General features: G+C 55.1%; 1 protein-coding gene across 1 annotated transcript; it reads right to left on the reverse strand.

The window, feature by feature from the left end:
• Nucleotides 1–732: 732 nt before the first annotated feature.
• TFAP2C (transcription factor AP-2 gamma) lies at nucleotides 733–9,842 on the reverse strand. The gene is made up of 7 exons (XM_049776351.1): nucleotides 9,795–9,842; nucleotides 7,852–8,337; nucleotides 7,656–7,707; nucleotides 6,232–6,448; nucleotides 5,422–5,540; nucleotides 2,174–2,318; nucleotides 733–1,018 (listed from the first exon to the last, which is right to left on the reverse strand). The coding sequence occupies exons 1-7, from the start codon at nucleotides 9,840–9,842 to the stop codon at nucleotides 733–735; spliced, it is 1,353 nt and encodes a 450-aa protein (XP_049632308.1).
• Nucleotides 9,843–18,393: the final 8,551 nt, after the last annotated feature.

Consider the following 18,393-nt stretch of genomic DNA (forward strand, 5'->3'; position numbering starts at 1 on the left):
ACGCATAAATAACATCTGTACAATCAACAGTTTTGCAAAAAAAAAAAAAAAGGACAAAGCCCCCCTCAGGATGTGGGATGACAGGCAGTTAAAAAAAATAAAATAAAATAAAAGCCTCCATGCCCATCGTTTTCAAGTTTCCTCCAACAAACACCGCAATGTGAAATAAATACAATATAAAGCTTCAGTACCATCACTAGGAGGTTCCCAAGAGTTAACTCAACGTTTAAACAATAAAAAAAAAACAAAGATTAAAAAAAAAAACAAATCAGCAGGCTTTGTTTGTTTCTACAAGTTTTGTCAAACCCTGTCCCCCCCAACCCCGAACTAGAAGGGGGTACCAGGATGTCCAACACTGCTTGGTCCAGAGGCTGGCACGACAGGAGGTGAGATAAAATATTTTCTCCAAATATTGAATGGACACAAACACTGATCCCCCAGCCGCTGCCATGCCCCTTGCCAGGGTGTGGGGAAAGGCCAGGGAATTTCTTGAAAAGGTTGGAAAACTTGTAGCACCACTTGGAGAGGAAGGAGGAACAGCAGGGCTCAATCGAAGTCTTGGGGCGCAGGAGGAAGGGGGCAGTCGTACCAGGATGTGCCATCAAGCAGCCAGGACCTGAGCCCTGGGTGGGCAGGTGGGTGGCCAGCTCTGTCGGGGTGGGGTCCCAGGCGGGGGAACTTGAGGCGCCTGCCCTCTTGCTCCCGTGTGTCCCAGCTGAGTGTCTGTCTGTCCTACTTTCGGTGCTTGTCCATCTTCTCCAGGCTCTTGCTCGAGTCGGCCGGGCTCTGGTCCCCTGGGTTCAGGTAGGATTTGTCGAGTGCCACCAGGGCCTCCTTGATATAGTTCTGGAGTGCAGACACGGCGGCACAGATGGCCTGGCTGCCAAAGCCGTGGGTGATGAGGCTGAAGTGGGACAGACAGTTCTGGATGCTCGTCTCCAACACCGGGGTGGGGCGGCTATTGCCATTGGGGGTTCGGTCTTGGTTGAGCAGATCAGTGAATTCCTTGCACACTTGCCTGGGGAGATAAAAGGAAGGCAGGGAGGGAAGGAAAGAGAGGTACCACTAAGTGAGTAAGCTGGCACCAGCTCAGAGCCAGGGAGGAGCAACTTGGATTAGCACCCAGGGGACCACATAGGGAAAGAGGGCCTTGGGCAAGAAGGGAAGCTAGGGGCGGTGGTAGGGCATTTGCCTTGCATGCAGGACAGTGATTTGAATCCTGACATATGGTCCCCCAAGCCTGCCAGGAGCTATTTCTGAGCGTAGAGCCAGGAGGAACCCCTGAGCGCTTGCCGGGTGTGACCCAAAAACCAAAAAGGAAAAAAGGGGGGGCCCGGAGAGATAGCACAGCTGCATTTGCCTTGCAAGCAGCCTATCCAGGACCAAAGGTGGTTGGTTCGAATCCCGGTGTCCCATATGGTCCCGCGTGCCTGCCAGGAGTAACCCCTGAGCACCGCCGAGTGTGGCCCAAAAAAAAAAAAAGAAAAAAAAGGGAAGCCAACTAAAGGTTGTGCTTAGCACCTCTTCCTTGGAAGAGGTGAGTCCTTCCCAGCACTATCTCAGACTGAGCCTCCTGCTATCAGCAGAGATAAAAGATAATCCCCAACAACACCTTGGTTGAGGTCACCTTGGAAGAGGTACCAGAACCAGGCCCTGGAGGTCAAGCTTCCAGGAAAAGGATTCAGGTATTTCCCAAAAAAACCCTAAGCAGTCTCCAGGTCACCTCACTCATTCACTTGCCTTGCTAGTTTAGTTCTCTTTCTTTCCACCCAAAGGGCAGCTGTGTCTCTTGTTATGATTTTAAATCAATTTAGTCTTGGTTCCTCCGAGCCTCCCTACAGTGGCCTGACAGCCCGTCACATTAGATCAAAGCCTTGTTATCGGAAGGCCAGCCAAGGGACATTTTCTTTCGAGACCTGACACAATTGTTTTCCACATCTTGGGGAAGAGAGGGCTTTGCAGAACATGCAAATAAATAAAATTAAGTGAAGTCTCGTCAAGACTATTTTGAGCTAAGCAGAGAAACCAAAACCTCCCTAGATTCTTTCTTTCCAGCCTCGGCTCTTGGCTCCACAATTTATGTGGTGAGGAGTTTTGTTCTTCCCTACAATGGGATTCCGCTAGCCCCATGTCTCAGGGTGCCCTGGCATTAGACTGAAGTGGGGGTACTCACTGTGCAGCCAGCAACATGTTCTTCCTGGCTGCCATCTCGTTGCGCCCTCCGAGGTGAGGTCTGGTTAGATATTCAGCTACTGCCTTGCTGGGGAATTCGGCCTCGCAGACGTAAGCAAAGTCCCGGGCCAAATGCACAGCCTCACCTAGATCAGCACGGGAAGGAAAGGTTTTAGGGGTGCGGACCTCCTAGCCCCCTCCAATCACCACCAACACACCACCATCCCTTCCCAAGGTTCTCCACCCTCTAGACTGCCTTTAAGGCATCTTTCCTAGGGTAGAGAACATCTAGAGTGCGAAAGGTGGGAGTACATCCCCCCACCCCAAAATCTCCCTAAACCCACACCCTGCTAAGGACTCAAGTCTCTGCCAGAACACATCATCCGGACACACCCACACTTTCTCCACCTCATAAAAGCACTACAGGGGAGAGAAGTACATAGTGGGGGACACACCCAGCAGTACTCAAGTCAGTAAGGGGATTAGATTAGGGGGTCAAGAGCACAAGGCCTCCAGCTAAGCACCCAAGGCTCAAACCCTAGAAGACCCTGAAAAGGTCAGAGCTAATCTGGGACTTCTGAGCAAACAGGGAGTTTATTTTGGTTTAGGGCCACACCCAGAAGTCAGGGTTTACTCCAGGCTCAGAGATCTAGGATCAGTCAGTACTGTGGGCTGGGACTTGGGAGGGTACAGGAGAGGGATCAGACCTTGCTATGTCCAACCTGCCCCACCCCCAGATTTATGGTGGTTTTTGTTTGTTTTTTATTTGGGGGTCATACCCAGCAGAGCTCAGGGGCCGGAGGAGAGGTTGTGCGCTAGATGTAAAGCATCTGGCCTTGCAAAAGCTAGCCTAGGATGAATCCCTGACATCCCAAATGGTCCCCCCTCAAGCCAAGGGCAATTGCTGATTGCATAGCCAGGAGTAACCCCTGAGTTTCAAATGGGTGTGGCCCCCAAACAAAAAAATTGTGCCTGGCTGGCTGGGGGACCATATGGGATGCCGGGGTTAGAACCATAGGCTGCTGCAAGGCAAATGCCCTACCACTGTGTTATCTCTTCTTTGGCCCCAAGAACTTTGGTTGAAGTGAAGAAGCCAAGGCGGCCTTCTGTACTGACCACTCACAATTCCTTGACCACTCACAATTCCTGAGGTTACTCTGAGAAAGAAGCCTGGTTCTGGGCACAAAACCGGGGGTCCTCTCTGGACCCTGGAATATTTGCAGGGGCAAAACTTTACTCTTGGAAATGACCCCCACCCCCAAACCACAGTTCCAGCACCTTCTTCCTGCAGAGATACCCTGTGCACCCCCAGTACTGAACTAGTTTTTCCAAAGTCCACATGGGAGAACCTCATCACTCAGTGCATGCAGCATAAACCAGTCCCCAAATTTCCTTTTTTCCCTTTTTATGATTTTGTTTTTGGGCCACACCCAGCAGCAGAGATTACTGCTGACTCTGTACTCAAGTTGCTCTGGGAGGCTCGGGAACATATGGGATGCCGGGAATGAACCCAGGTCTGTCCTGGCCAGAAGCATGCAAGGGTACCTACAACTAGCTGTGTTATCACTCCAACCCAATTTTCTTATTCAAGAGCCCTAGCTGCTAAGAAAACTCAGTAGCACCCCTCAATTGACTAGCCTGTCTCGGGGGCTGAAGAAAAAGGGGGGAATCAGGTTCTGCCAAGTCCCCTGGATTATAAGGGGGCACAGCAGCAGCCCAGGGCACCCAGAAAAATGTTCAAAAGGGTATGCCTGCACCCACCTGCCCGGGGCCCCCACTGGTCAGGGATAGAGGGAACAACCATGCCCCATTGCACTTAAGGGGTTCTCTGCTGCTGCAAGCTTGTTTTGTTCTGCGGAGGGGGAGGCTGGGGGGGGGCGTGGGACGCACCATTTCAACTTTTCCTGGGCTCCTCCTTTTAAAAGCAGCTCAGGGGTTTTGGCTACTTTCCAGGTATGTGTATGAAGGAGGAGAGGGGTACACCCATTCAGGGGACTGTTCCTGTCACCTAGTGGGGGGCGGGGGGGGGGGGGAGAACCTCTTCCTGGGGCCATGGACACTTCCTTTGATGGGTGAAAAAAAAAATGAACCCAGGGTGAAAGGAGGATAAGGCCTGTTGGACAGAATATGAAGTGGGTTTTCATTTCCTTCCAAGCAGGAGCCCAGATTTTCCCGGTCCAAACCCTCTAAGACGAGCTAGCAGAAAAGCCCCCAGTTCCTCCTCCCAAAAGGTATACTGAAAATCACACCCTCTAATAGCCTCTGGTCCCAACCAAAGGGGCTTTTGAACTCCAGTTATTTAGGGAGGGGGCCACACCCGACAGTGCTCAGGATTTACTCCTGGCTCTGCTCAGGGATCTCTCCTGGCAGTGCTCACAGGGCTTTAACAATGCTGGGGGGCCAACAGGGGTCAATAGGCTCAAAGAAAGACTCAAATGAAAACCAAATTTCAAAGGTGTCCAACTGCCATTTAAAGAAAAAAAAAGGTCCATTTAAGATGAAATGCCAATTCCCCAGAGTGGGAAAACAAATTTCTGGGCCGGAGAGATAGCAGAGATAAGACATTTTGTCTTGCATGAAGGATAATGGTTCAAATCTCGACATCCTATATGGTCCCCTGAGCCTGCCAGGAGCCAATTTCTGAATGTAGAGCCAGGAGGAACCCCTGAACACTGCCAGGAGTGACCCCCCCAAAAAAAAAAATGAAAATTTCTGAATCAGCTATGATTTTTTTAGGGGTTTTCTGGGTGGGCTAGGACTATCTCAACCAAACAAAACTTATGAGGTCAACTAATTTTTTAGCCATTCCAGATTCTGACTTTCCTTTCTCTACTTGTGACAGGGCTTGGGGGGGAGGGGGCTCAAAACATCCAGAGATACTCAAATATCATACCTGGCACACCTGGGGGACCTTATGGGGCATTGGGGAATCCAACCTAGGCCAACTGCATGCAACACACAAGAGACTTGCTCCAGCCCCTTTCTAACTCCTTTATTGGGGGGCGGGGGTGTCACATCTGGCAGTGCTCAGGGGTTTCGCCTAATCCTATGCTCTGCTATCAGGGGTCATTCCTGACAGCACTCAGGGGACCATATGGGATGCCAGAGCTGGAATCCAAGTTGGCCACATGCAAGGCCAAACTCTTCCCAAAGTGCAATAGCTCTGGCCCCCTGATCCCCGTTTTTCCTTTAGAACTGCTTTATGGGTGCAAACAGCAACACCACAAGGCCCAGCCAATCCTGACTGACCTTCCACCAGCGAGGTCAGCAGCGTAACATGGGCCGCTTTCCGCCTGCCCGCCGGAAGATTCAACCCGATCTTGTCCAGTTTCTCCCTCAGCGAGCGGCCTCCATTTTTGGACTTGGCTCTGCAAGAAAAGCACAGAAAATGTGGCTCATCCATGTCTGCTACACCCCAAAATTCCCTACAGATATTCTGCACCATCTGCCTGGCAAGGGAACCAGCTACGCCTAAACCCCAAATCTCATCTCGGATCCTGAACACAGCAGGCAAGTGGCACTGAAGTCGCTTTTCCATGCTCATGTGCCAGAAGCCTCAGCCGCACACCCCCTCAAAAAATAAAGGGGCTAGAGTGGTAGGGCATTTGCCTTGCACGCTACTAAGCCAGGATGGATGCGGGTTAGATCACCAGCATCTCATATGGTCCCTCAGAGCCAGGAGCAATTTCTGAGTGCAGAGCCAGGAGTAACCTGAGTGCTGCTGGGTGTGGCCCCCCAAAAAAACAATTATATATATATATATATATATATATATATATATATATATATATATATATATATATATGAAGGGAGCATAGCCACGTGATCAGTCCTCCTCCCTCCATAAAATGCCACCTTTCCACCGTGGCAGCCGACTCCAAACAAGTCATTTATTAATGTGGTTTTAGCGCCTTTCTGCAAAGGGGAGAAAGGTACAAAAAACTCACCCGGGGCCCATTAGAATTCAGCGTTAGATAGAAAAGTTGCAGAAATGATAAAAATAACTCCACGATGCTTTGATCCCGCCACCCCCCCCCATGAACAAATCCCCCCACGTACCTTCTGAGAACACCCCCCAGTAACGATGCATTTAAACACTCAGGCGGGGACAGTCGCCTCTGGACTTCGGCCACTGTCACTTTGTACTTGGAAGTGGAGCTGAGGAGGGAAAGGCGGCCAGGGACAGAGCAGAACACTTCACTGGGGTTCATCACGGCCCCCACCAGCTCCTTCTGACAAGGGAGACTCAGGGGGTTCTTGGCCATGGAAATCGGACCTGGGGGACACAAGACGGTGAGTGGGCATCAAGGATCTCTCTCTTCCAAACCAGCAGCCAAGAAAGAGAAGCCTGGCTGTGAGCAAGATTGCACAAGAAAGCCATTTTTTTTCCCTCCCCAAGTTAACACCTTGGGAACTTAATTAGTCAAGCTCCGAAGCAGAAAAGGTTTCAGTTTCCAGCCGCTGTTAAAACTCGATTTAATTAGAACTTGTGTACTTTACCTTCAAAATAAATAAATAAGCCAACCAAATTGCTACCACACAAAATCCAATGCCTCACTTTCCTGCCTTGTTCCACAGAGAGGTGCAGATTTTCTGCCTAAAACCTTTCTGTGCAACAGATAGAGGGGGGAAAAAAATCAAGTGGAATTACTGGGAAGTTCTTTGATTTTTCTGAGTTTTCCTTCTCTGAATGCTTTTAAGCAGTTTACTGATGATTAAGTAGTTAACTGACTTAACCGGATCTATATTCTAGAATGATCTGGGTTTCCAGCTAGCTAGACTGGGAAACCCCCATCAATATCCAACTTAATTTCACGAGTTGCCCCACCCAATGATTAATCCAATTTTTCAGATTCTTTTTCCCCTGATCCTGCATAAACCCAACCTCTGAGCTGCCTCTAAATCCTCCGCCATATGCGGGGTAGGCCAAATCCTTTTCCAAACTTTCCCTCACCGAATAAAAAGTCCCCACGCGTTGCCTTGTTTGAAACCACAGATCCCTGTCCTGAGAAGCTTCCATCAACGGAAGTTTATGATTTCTTACCAATTAAATCCAACTAAATCCCTGTGCTAATTCATTCTGGAAGACTTTACACCAAGACTGTGGTGAGGTTGGGCAAGCATACAGGGTCCGAGACAGGCAGGCAGAGGCTTAAAGGCAGTTTAAAGAGTTTTCTAGCTGCCTCTTTTTCCGTGGAAGGAGGAAAAACCAGGCCGGAGTGATAGCACAGCGCGAGGGCATTTGCTTTGCAAGTAGTTGACTCGGGCCAGACACGGGTTCGATTCCAGGCATCCCATATGGTTGGTTCCTGGAGCCTGCCCGGAGCGATTTCTGAGTGCAGAGCCAGGAGTAAAACCCCTGAACTCTGCCAGGTGGTGGCCCAAATACAAAAAAAAAAAAGGAAAAAACCGTCTGGCTTCCAATCCAGAATTCCTAGGAGCCCCCAAAAGAAACTTAAATAACTTTGGGGCCTTCCACGTACCTTTGCGAATCACGGTCTGGTCGTGCAGAAGCAGATGCTGATCCTCGGCATTCTGGGGGTGTCGGGGAGACAACAAAAACGTCCTTTTAAGCCGAGGCTGGTGCGCAGCAAAGCGCGTGGCGCTGGGAACCACAGGAATGGGGCGCGGAGTGCGGCCCCCCTGGGAACCCGGGGCACCCCCGAGTGTCCAACTCACCTGCACGTCCTCCATCTGGTGCGCCATGTCGTGGAGCCCCAGGTTCTCGGCCAGGCCCGCGGCCTCCAGGGCGTGCGCGTGGGGCAGCAGCAGGTCGGAGCGGCGGTAGGCGTCCCTGCGCGCGCTCATGGCCCCGCTCTCCAGGCCGGCCAGGGGTGGCAGGAGCCCGGCGGGGCGCGCGTGGTGCCCGGGCAGGCCGGCCGCGTCCTGGCCCTGGCGACCCGGCCAGGCCTGCTGCTGGCTGCCGGCGGGCGCGGGCTGGTGCAGTGGGTTGATGGCCGCGGCGTAGGCCTCGCCCAGGTGCGAGTAGGGGTCGGCGGACTGCGAGTAGGCCAGCTGCTGGTAGGGGGGCGGGAAGTAAGGGGGCGGCTGGTACTCGGCCACCCCGCTGTGCGACAGGGGCGGCGCGGGGCTGTAGAGGTGCTGGCCCGCCGAGGCCAGGTGCGGGAGGCGCGGGTTCCCATTGCTGCTCGCGTCGTGCCGGTCCTGGAGAGGTAGAGCACGCGCGCCCCGTTAGTGCGTAAAAGCCCCGTTTTGGCGAAGGGCGCGGCGCCCCGGAGTTCCAAGGGCGCAGAACGCGATCCCAAGCCTGGGAGGGGGATCGCCTTTAGCGCTAGCACCCCAAGAAGCCCACAAGAAAAGCCCTAGAACCCCAGAAGCCCAAAGGAAGGGGAAAACCAAGTTGGCACCACCTGAGGGAAGGCGATGTCCAGGTGGGGCGGCGACGGAGTGAGCACGGAGGGCCCCGGGGTGCAAGCCCAAACTTGGGGCGAACTCTGGCCGGAGCCCCGCCGGGGGAGCACGCGTGGGGGCTCGCGCGCGCTCAGGAGGCCGCACATGGCGCGAGTGCGCGAGGCTGGGTGCGGCGCGGGGATTACGCGCAGCCCCCAGGGTGCGGCTCCGCCCCGCCCTGTCCAGGACCCTCCCAAACCCGCCCTCGGGGCTCGGGCTAGGGCCAGCCACCCCGCACGGTGCGGGCGAACGGGGCCCGGGGGCGGTGTGTCCACTCCAAAACCCGCCGGGGTATCCAAGTCACCAAGTCAGCCTAGCCTGCCCACGTTCCTGGACTGGAAGTCACCCCCCGTTTCATCTTAAGGACCGGGTGCCCTGTCCTCGAGGGGTCAGCCCCCCGGGAGCCTGGACAGGGCGCGGCCGCCCTCTAGAGGGGCCGCGCGGGCTTGCGCGCAAGGAACCAGCCCCCTTTCGGGGTGCGATGCGCTCGCGCGCGCTTCGCTCGGCCCCTCGCTCTCTCCCCCCGCTGCACCCCGGCCCCGGGCCGCGCGCCTCCCCGCCGCCTGCGTCTTTTCTTCCTCTTCCCGCTCGCCGCCTCCCGCCCTCCCACTCTCCGAAACTCTAGCCCAACCTGTCCGACTGGCTGGAGCACTCTCACGCGCGCTTGCGGCCCCGTCTGGCCTCGGCGCACCCCCTCTCTCCAACAGCACTCCCCCAGCCCCCACTTCTCCGGAAAGCCCTCGTCTCTTTTCTGCTTTTCCCCCCACCCCGAGGAAGGCAGCGGGCAGGTGACTAGCCCAGCCAGCTGCAGAGTCTCAAAAAAAATAGGTGTCGCCAAGAGGGGCGCACGGGGACCCCCCCCCCTTTGGAACGGAGATCTCATGCGTAAAAAGCCACGTCTAAGCTCGCGCTCCCGAGGCTTATTTGCCCCCCAAAATGACGATCAAGAAGGAGAATGATTTGGCTCCACGAGGTAAGCTGGATGGGTGGGTCGCTGTCCCCAAACCCAGTCCTCTCGGGAAGGTTTGGAGATGTTGGGGAAAGCAGTCCCGATCCAGGGAGGATTCCCCCAAACTAGGTTGTCCCGGCAGAGCGGTCCCTCATCGTCCGATCGAGGAGTACGACGGGGTCCAGCGGCCCTACCCTGCCCTCCCAGAGCCAGGCCAGGAGTCGGGATGAGTCCTGGCTGCGCTCCTGCGCACCCCGCTCACCTCGCAGTCTTCTTCATATTTGACATTATCGGTTATTTTCCACAACATGGCGTCGGGCGTCCCCCAAAACAGCCGCCAGTTAAATCCAGGCTCCCCCCACCCCCCGAGCGGTAAATCCAAAATCGGGGTCACGGTGGAGGTGCCTCGCGCGCGCGCGCGGGCCTCGCGGCTGGGGTCACCGGGCGCGCATCGGCGGTGGCTCCGGCGAAGGACGATGCTGCCGGCCGCAGCCAAGGACCGGGGGAAAGCCGCGCCCGCTCCGAGTGTCCCGCAGATCGCCGGGGGACCCGGGCGCCTTAATGAGGCACCAATTATCATAACTCCTCCCCGGGGGCCGACCGAGGCCCGGCGGCGGGCGGGGCGCCCCCGGCCAGTCCCCGCCTAGCCCCGCCCCGCACCCGGGCTGTGCGCCCTGCGCTGCGCGGAGATCCGTGGCCACCACGGAGCTGCAGCTGAGCTGAGCGCAGGGCGCCCGGGTTGAGCCCTCCGGGATGGTGTCCCCAAACGCCTGCCCTGGACACTCCAGCCAGTGGACAGACACAGAGGAGCCGGGAGCTCCGGATCCCAACACTATCTATATAGTACATGGACATCCCGCTCTTGGGGTAGCCTCCCCTGGAGTCCCTGGACACCGCGCGCTCCACCAGCCGCACGAACCCAGAGGGTTGAGGCCGGAAGCCGGGTCTTCCCAGTAGTAGTCCCCCATTTTTCTGCACAGCCTTTCTGGGGAACCCGGCGCACCGATGACCGGTGGTGGTGGAGTCGCCAGAGGCACCGAGGGGCTGGATTCGAGTCCCTAGGAACTGCGTGCGTCCCCACCGCAGAGCCATCTCCGAACCTGGGTGGCGATGGGAAAGGGTCACCCGCGCGTCTCCGCCGCTGCGACTTCTAGCCACGCAATCGGGGAACGGCGCGGGGGTGGCCAAGAGGGGCGCAGAGAGGTGAGTTACCCCCGCGCGCAACTGCCGCCTAGAAACCAAAATCGCAGCAGCTGCGCCGCCGCTTCTCCCAGCTTGGCCGCGACGCTCCTCGACGTTTGGAAAGGAACGAAATCCTTGTGGTCCCGGCATTGTAAAAGGAGACTGTCGCCAGATCTCACGGACGAGCGGTCTTAGGAACGCCCTAAGCGACGCCCCCAAGGTGAACCCCAAAAAGCCTGTGGTATGGGAAGGAGTCGAACCCCCTTCTTTGCTTCCCAAACGATTTTTTAATCTTCACTAACCTGCCCCGGGTCTGGGCTTTGCGACATGTTTTTATAGACCCAGAAGGGCCAAAAATAAGAACTGGAATATGGGGCCAGAGCGGTATAGGGCATTTGCCTTGCACGCAGCTGACTCACGACGAACCGCGGTTCGATCCCCCGGGGTCCCAAATGGTCCACCAAGCCAGGAGCGATTTCTGAACGCATAGCCAGGAGTAACCCCTGAGCGTCACGGGGTGTGGCCCAAAATAAAAAATAAAAGAACTGAAATAAAAATAGGCGTCTCCCCACATCAAAATGCGCCCTCACCTTCAAGAATAAACAGATGCGAGGTGCCAATTGTCATTCAAGGTGAGAGCAAAACCTGGAAGGGAAGGCACTGGAGGGTTTTTCTTTAGATGGACGCGGGGGTTCGCTTCCAGTTGAAAGAAAGTGGGGGGACAGCGCGCACACGACCCCAAAAGGGGGCTTTGAGGAAACCTAAACGGTTCCGTTCGGGCCATACCGTCTCTGTGGATACTGGGGTGAAGGGGGACCTGACAACCCTCCTCGGAATGGACAAACAGTCCCCGCTGCTTGCCAGAGGGATTTGGGGGAATCTCTGCCCCATGCTGGCCCTTCTAAAATAAAACCAACTTTGACTTCAAGATCTGGCACCGGGCAACCGTGCCTACAGCTTAGTGCCACCCCATCCCCTTATCCCTATGCCCACCATAGTGGCCAAACTGGGCAAAAAGGTGACCGTGGGCGGTCCAGCAGTGACCTTTCTCCTGGCTAGTCGTTCTCGTGGGGGAAATGGAGGTGAAGAACTGCATGACTGGGCTGGAGGGAACCAGTGGGCCTGAGGGCCCTAATTCCTCAGGGTTTCGGGAGCCCTAGGGTCCCCCAAAAGTTTCAGAAGCCCTAGCACAGGCCATTTATTCCTAAGAATGTCCCTGGCCATATATGCACCCTCCAAAGGAGTGTGGGGCCAAGCCACTGCGGTCTATTGCGCCCACGTCGGGGAGGGCAGCGAGGGCACCGACCCTGCGTGTCCGCGGCTTGGAGCCCTCTAGCCCAGGGCGGCTCAGGCCTGAACCCAAGACCTGAGCGCGCCCAGGCCAGGGCCGGGAAGCCATGGGCCTTCCTTGAAGTTCCACTTTTTTTTTTTTTTTCCTTCCCGAATTCCAGGGCAGGGAGTGAGAGGTCAAGCTTTCAGAGTTCCTCATGAGCCCTGCGCCCGGAAGGGCACAAACCGCGTGGCCTGGGCGCCCAGGTCCCCAGAATGTCCCCAGCCCACGCAAGGGACCCTGCAGCCGCATAATTGCAAACCAAAGTGTTGCGCGAAGTGCCCATCTCGTAGCTTCGTGCCTGGGTTTGGGGGGTGGCTAGCCAGATCCTCCCCCCTTTGTAGTCTCTGGGAGGACCAGAACTCCCAGGAGAGCGGAGAGCGTCGAGCCCCACACCCTGACTTGTCAGCTCCAAAGCCAGGAGACCAGAAACGACTGAACGTCTGCGGGACTGTACGCCACGTCCGAAGTGGCACAAACGCGCGCCTGGGGATCGAGCTTCCCCCACTCCCCGAGTCCGTGGCACCCTCGCCCCCATTTTCGTATCACAGGAGGCACGGGTTGGGAGCGGGTCGCCGGCTCCTCTCCCTGCCCCTCTCGGGGAGGGGGCGCCCCCACAGCAAGTGGGGTGGCCGTGCGGGGTGCAAGGTGTTTGTCCCGGTCCTGGGACATCCAGAGGGAACCTCATAAAGGGAGAGCCTGGTGGGAGCAGAGTGCAAAACTCCAGAGCCTGCAGCCCAAAGGGAGGCGGGCGCCCCTCCAGCGACACCCCCTCTATCCACATCCTTCCAAGGGCAGCACCCATGGGGTGTCACCAAAGGGCACCGGGGACCTTCTGAGTCCACCAAGGTACTGCCCCAGGTGTGTCCTTAGAGCAAGAATTGGGCCAAGGGTCCACAGCTAGGACAGACAGGTAAGGCGCTTTCCTTGCACTCAGCCAAGCAGGGTTCCACTCCCTGGCACTATTTAGGGATCCCCCTATCTCCTTCAACAGTGATCCCTGGCACCTGAAATGGCACTGAAGACACAGAGTTTTGCATAGCTCGGCGCTAGACCTGGGTTCGATTCCCCGACGCCAATTTAGCCTCCCCTACCCCCAAGCCCTGCCAGTCATAAATCCTGAACAACCAAGAGTGACCCAAAACACGGGGGGGGTGGGTGGGAGAGAGTGATTCCCGAGCGGAGCCAGGCATGGTCCCAAAGCTGAAAAATTAAAAACAAAACTTCACGACCATTGCAACATCTAGTTTAAAAAAAAATAAAATTAGGATCTAATTTTATTTGGGGCCTTGCTCAGGTTCACCCCCGTCTCTGCGCTCAGGGAGGAACCCCTTGGAGAGCCGGGACGAACCTGGGTGCGCCCCAGCCAGGAAAGGGCCCTCTCCCCGCGCGTCCTACGAACTCCAGCCCCGAAGAACGGTGGCTCGTTTTTAAAAGCCTCAGAACGCCCGGGGCGCGCAGGCAGCAGCTTCCCTCCTGCGCCCCGGGTGCAATTCCCCGGGCACTTGTGCCACGCGCCAGGGCGCAGACCCAAAGCATCTTCTTGCGCGCCGCCGCGGGCTCGGGGACCTCAACAGCCTTAGGCTCGTCCTAATATAAACAGTGGCTTCTTGCAGAAGCGCTAAACGACGGCGCAGAACCCCAGGGCCCAGAGTGGGGTGCTAGTTCTGTGGCCTCCTGGATGCCTCCGGGGAGACCGACCTGAGCCCCGCGGCTCAGCAAACGAAGATCCACTCCAAATGTCCCGTCGGCCCCAAAGTCAGGGCAACGCGGGCTGAGCCACAGGCCAGATCCCCTCTCCAGCCTCTCCCGGGACGCCTGTGATTGGGGTGATGGTGGACAGGAGGACGGACACCACACGCGCGCTCCAGGGCGCACGCTGGGCTGCGGTGCGCCGGTCACCTCTTCCTTTCCCGAAAGTCTGGGGGCGTCTCCTTGGGGTGCCTTAACTGCTCGGACAGCAGACGGCGGAGAATTGAACCGATCCAGGGTCCCCGGAGGCCTTTCACATGGATTTTCCAGACCCACGCGCATTTCTCCGGCCACCTCCATGCATCGCCTCGCCATCAAGCTAAGAAGCAGCAGCGGCCCTCGGTGGCCAAGGCTCCCGGCGGCGCGGAGCCAAACTGGGCGGCACCCCAGAGTCCCCGAGCACCCCCACCGACTGCAGTCCCGGCCCCGCCGCCACCCCTCGGCAGTCCTCTCACCCGTAAGAACTGGAAATTCATGTGGCCAACTTCGCCCCACAGCGCGCGCAAAGGCGGGTTGGAGGAATGCGCACCGGGCTGCAAGGCGCTCCCCTAGGGCCCAGCGGTGCCCGGACCGGTGCTGTAAAATGCTCGGAGCGTTTCTTTAATGAGCCAAAGGGGGAAGGGGGAGGCAATTCCTCGCCACCAGGGACACCGCGATTGGAGGACGGGACGCACCTGGAATCCGGTTCGTCCTCCCCGCCCTCCTCCCCTCCAGCTATAAATGCACCTTTTGAAAAGGGTCTCTCCTCCCTCTGAACCGCCCGAAGGTGCTCGCAACCAGCCCCTTCCCCAGGAAAGCCTTTTAAATGTAGTCAGTCTGTTGGCTGGCTGACAAAGGATTTTTATTTATTTTATTTTTTGGTTAGGGGGTCACACTCGGCGGTGCTCAGGGGTCACTCCAGGGTCTGCACTCAGTGATCGCTCTTGGTGGTGCTGGGGGTGAAAGGGATTGAACCCGGGTCGGCAGCGTGCAAGGCAAACGCCCTTTCTACTGGACTAGCAATGGCTCATCTGGATGTTTTTATTTCATTTTATTTACTATGTAGTCTCAAAGGCAGTTTGTGGAATTTGGGGGACTCAAAGGTGGGGACCCTCAAAAGTTGGCACCTCAAAGGTTCTTCCAGCTCCTGTGGAAGCAGAGCAAGAAGGTGAAAAAGGAGCAGGTGGGGGTGTCCTCTCCCCCCACACACACTTCCTGGGCTTGGTGACCACACGCTACTGTCCTTAAGAAACAAAAAGCAGGTGTGGTTCCCCCCACCCTGAAAAGAATCTGAAAAACTAGTGACTGCAGCAGTGTTCTGGCAGTCGGTTGCTGGCTCTTGTCCCTTGATATAGGGGACCCTAGGTCTTCAGCGGACTATGGATATGACAGGAAATGGGGTGTTGTTGGCTCAAGGCCTTGAGGCTCTAGTGCCTGGAAAACTTACAGCTTCATCAACAGCTGTCTTGGGAGAAGAAAAAGAGTGCTGGGATACTGGGTGGACCCATCCAGATCTGGAGAGGTCCCCTCAGAACCCCTCTATCTCCTGAGCTCTCCCTCTCCATCTCCCAAAGGGCCCAGTTTTATAGTACTTAGGGATGGAGGCGTTTCTGCAGAGAAATGTTCAATTTTTAAATTCCCCAAAACAAACAAAATGAACTAAGCCAGGCCTCAGTTGGTGGGTGGAGAAGGATTCGAATATTCCAGCTCGGGCCACCATGATTGCAGGTAAAGCTGCGCAGAAAAATAAAAAGCTAAAGAGTTGAGTCTGAAAGTCCTCCAGTGTCACTATAGCCTTTTGATGGAGGAATGCCACCTCCTAGCACCAGCTGAAAGGTACCAAATTATTTTGGGGGCCACACACCCAGCCCTAGAACCGGAGCTGGAGGAATGAAGGATCTTTTCCTTCGTATTGTCACTGGGGGTTTGGGGGTGAACAATTTCTGTCTCTGTTTTCTTTCCTGGGCTGAAGGGGAATCCCTTTGGCCCACTCCTCTCTCCCAGCCCCTGAATGCTTGGGTTTGTGGGTCTTGTTTACTGTCATAAGGACTCACTTATCTGTCTTTGTTTTGATTTCCGGGTTTGGGTTTGGGGCCACACCCAGCAGTGCTCCCGGATCACTCCTCACATAAATCAAGTCAAGTCTTCCTAAACTGTCTCTGGCCCCTCTTATTTTTCTCAAAATGTCAGCCAGGGGGCTGGAGTGGTGGCACAAGCGGTTAGGCATCAGCCTTTCAGGCGCTAGCCTAGAACGACCATGGTTTGATCCTCAGCGTCCCATATGGTCCCCAAGCCAGGAGCAATTTCTGAGCGAGCGAATAGCCAGGAATAACCCCTGAGAGTCATCGGGTGTGGCCCACAAATAAAACAAAAAAAAAGTCAGAGGGGCCAGAGAGATAGCACAGTGGTAGGGTGTTTGCCTTGCATGCTGCCTACCTGTGACAGAGCCAGGTTCAACCCCTGGCATTGCATATGGTCACCTAAGCCTGCCAGGGGCAATTACTGAGTGCAGAGCCAGGAGTAACTAACCCCTGAGCATTACCGGGGATGGTCCCAAAACAAAACAAAACAAAACAAAAGTCACCCAGAAAAAGGAATTTGATGCTGTTATTGGCTTCTCTGTCTTTTCTTTTCTTTTTCTTTTTTCTTTTTTTGGTTTTTAGGCCACACAAGGTGATACTTAGGTTTGTGTCTGAGCTATGCGCTCAGAAATCGCTCCTGGCTTAAGGGACCATATGGGACTGGGGGGGGGGGGGTTTCGAACCACAGTCCGTCCTGGGTCAGCCACATGCAAGGCAAGCGCCTTACCATGACACCATTGCTCCGGCCCCTTCCCTGTGTTTTCGACATTCTGGTGACATTTTTTTGGGGGGGTCACACCCGGCAGCTCTCAGGGGTTCCTCCTGGCTCTCCACTCAGAAATCGCTCCTGGCAAGGTTGGGAAACCATATGAGATGCCGGGATTCGAACCACTGTCCTTCTGCATGCAAGGCAAATGCCCTACCTCCATGCCATATCTCTGACCCCATAGTGACACAGTGACTTCTTTGTACATTTTGTTTGGTTGTTTTGAGGTCACATTCAGTGGCACTCAATGGCTTGTTCCTGGTTCTGTTCTTAGGGATTACTCCCGGTGAGTTCAGGGAATCATATGAGGTGTCAAAGATCAAATTCAGGTCACCCTCTTTCAAGGTAAACACCCAAACAACGATATTATCACTCAAGCCCATTTAATTTATTTTTAATATGACAGGTGGCTGTCAGAATGATAGCACAGCTAGGAGGGCATTTTCCTGGCTTGCAGCTGACCCAGATTCAATCCCTGGCATCCCATATGATTCCCTGAGCACCGCCAGGAGAGCTTCCTGGGCCAGAGTGATAGCACAGCTGTAGGGTGTTTCCCTTGTACCCAGCTAACCCATGACAGACCCAGGTTCGATCCCCGGCATCTCATATGGTCCCCTGAGTGATTTCTGAGTGCAGAGCCAGGAATAATCCCTGAGTACAGCCAGGTGTGGCCTATAAACCCACCCAACCCCCCAAAAAATCGACAGGTGAGCTGGAAGGAGTGGGAAGAGCCCTTCCCTGCATATAACAAGTCATGACTTGGTCCCTGGCAATATATAATGTTCCCTGAGCACAGAGTCAGGAGTAAACCCTAAGCATCCAGGTGATTCCCTAAACCTAAAATACATAAAAATAGGTCCATCCAGGAGATCATTGGAAAGGTTGGAGCAAATGTTTTCCACGTTGAAGGCCTGGATTTAGTCCCTGACATGGGAGTCTCTGAGCACTACCAGGAAGGACCCCTGAGCACTTAGCCAGGAGTAGCCACCAACACTGCCAAATGGGGGTGCCCCCCCCACCAAAAGAAAAAAGGTTAAGATAAAAAAAAAAAAGAAAAGAAAAGAAGGGCCCAGAGAGATAGCACAGCGGTGTTTGCCTTGCAAGCAGCCGCTCCAGGACCAAAGGTAGTTTGTTCGAATCCCGGTTTCCCATATGGTTCCCCGTGCTTGCCAGGAGCTATTTCTGAGCAGATGGCCAGGAGTAACCCCTGAGCACCGCTGGGTGTGGCCCAAAACCAAAAAAAAAAAAAAGAAAAGAAAAGAAAAAAAAATTAAAATTGTCACCATCAAAAAAAAAAAAAGTCACCACCAGGGCTGGAGAGACAGCATAGCACAGTGGTAAGGGCATTTGCCTTGCATGCAGCTGTCCCAGGTTCAATCCCCAGGATCCTATATGGTCTCCTGAGCCTGCCAGGAGCAATTTCTGAGTGCAGAGCCAGGAGCAAACCCTGAGCCGCCACTGGATGTGGCCCCAAAACCAAAACATAAATAAATAAATAAATAAATAAATAAATAAATAAATAGTCACCATCTAGGATGTTCCCCTCTCTAATGGGGGCACTTAGCTATCACCATGTGTCATCAGGGGGCATGGCACCAACCTCGTGCCCTTTGTGGAGAAACACACACTCACACCTGATTTCTGGGGAGTCCTGGGCACCCCAGAGTGCTCTGCAGTTCTTCCTTCTTCTGCTGCTGCTCTCCTGCAGCCATGGGCCCGGCCGCCAGTCTCTCCGGTTTTCCTTGGCATCTTCTCACGTGGCTCGCAAATG

Source organism: Suncus etruscus, chromosome 7, assembly GCF_024139225.1.
Source record: "Suncus etruscus isolate mSunEtr1 chromosome 7, mSunEtr1.pri.cur, whole genome shotgun sequence".
In the NCBI taxonomy this organism is placed as follows: domain Eukaryota; kingdom Metazoa; phylum Chordata; class Mammalia; order Eulipotyphla; family Soricidae; genus Suncus; species Suncus etruscus.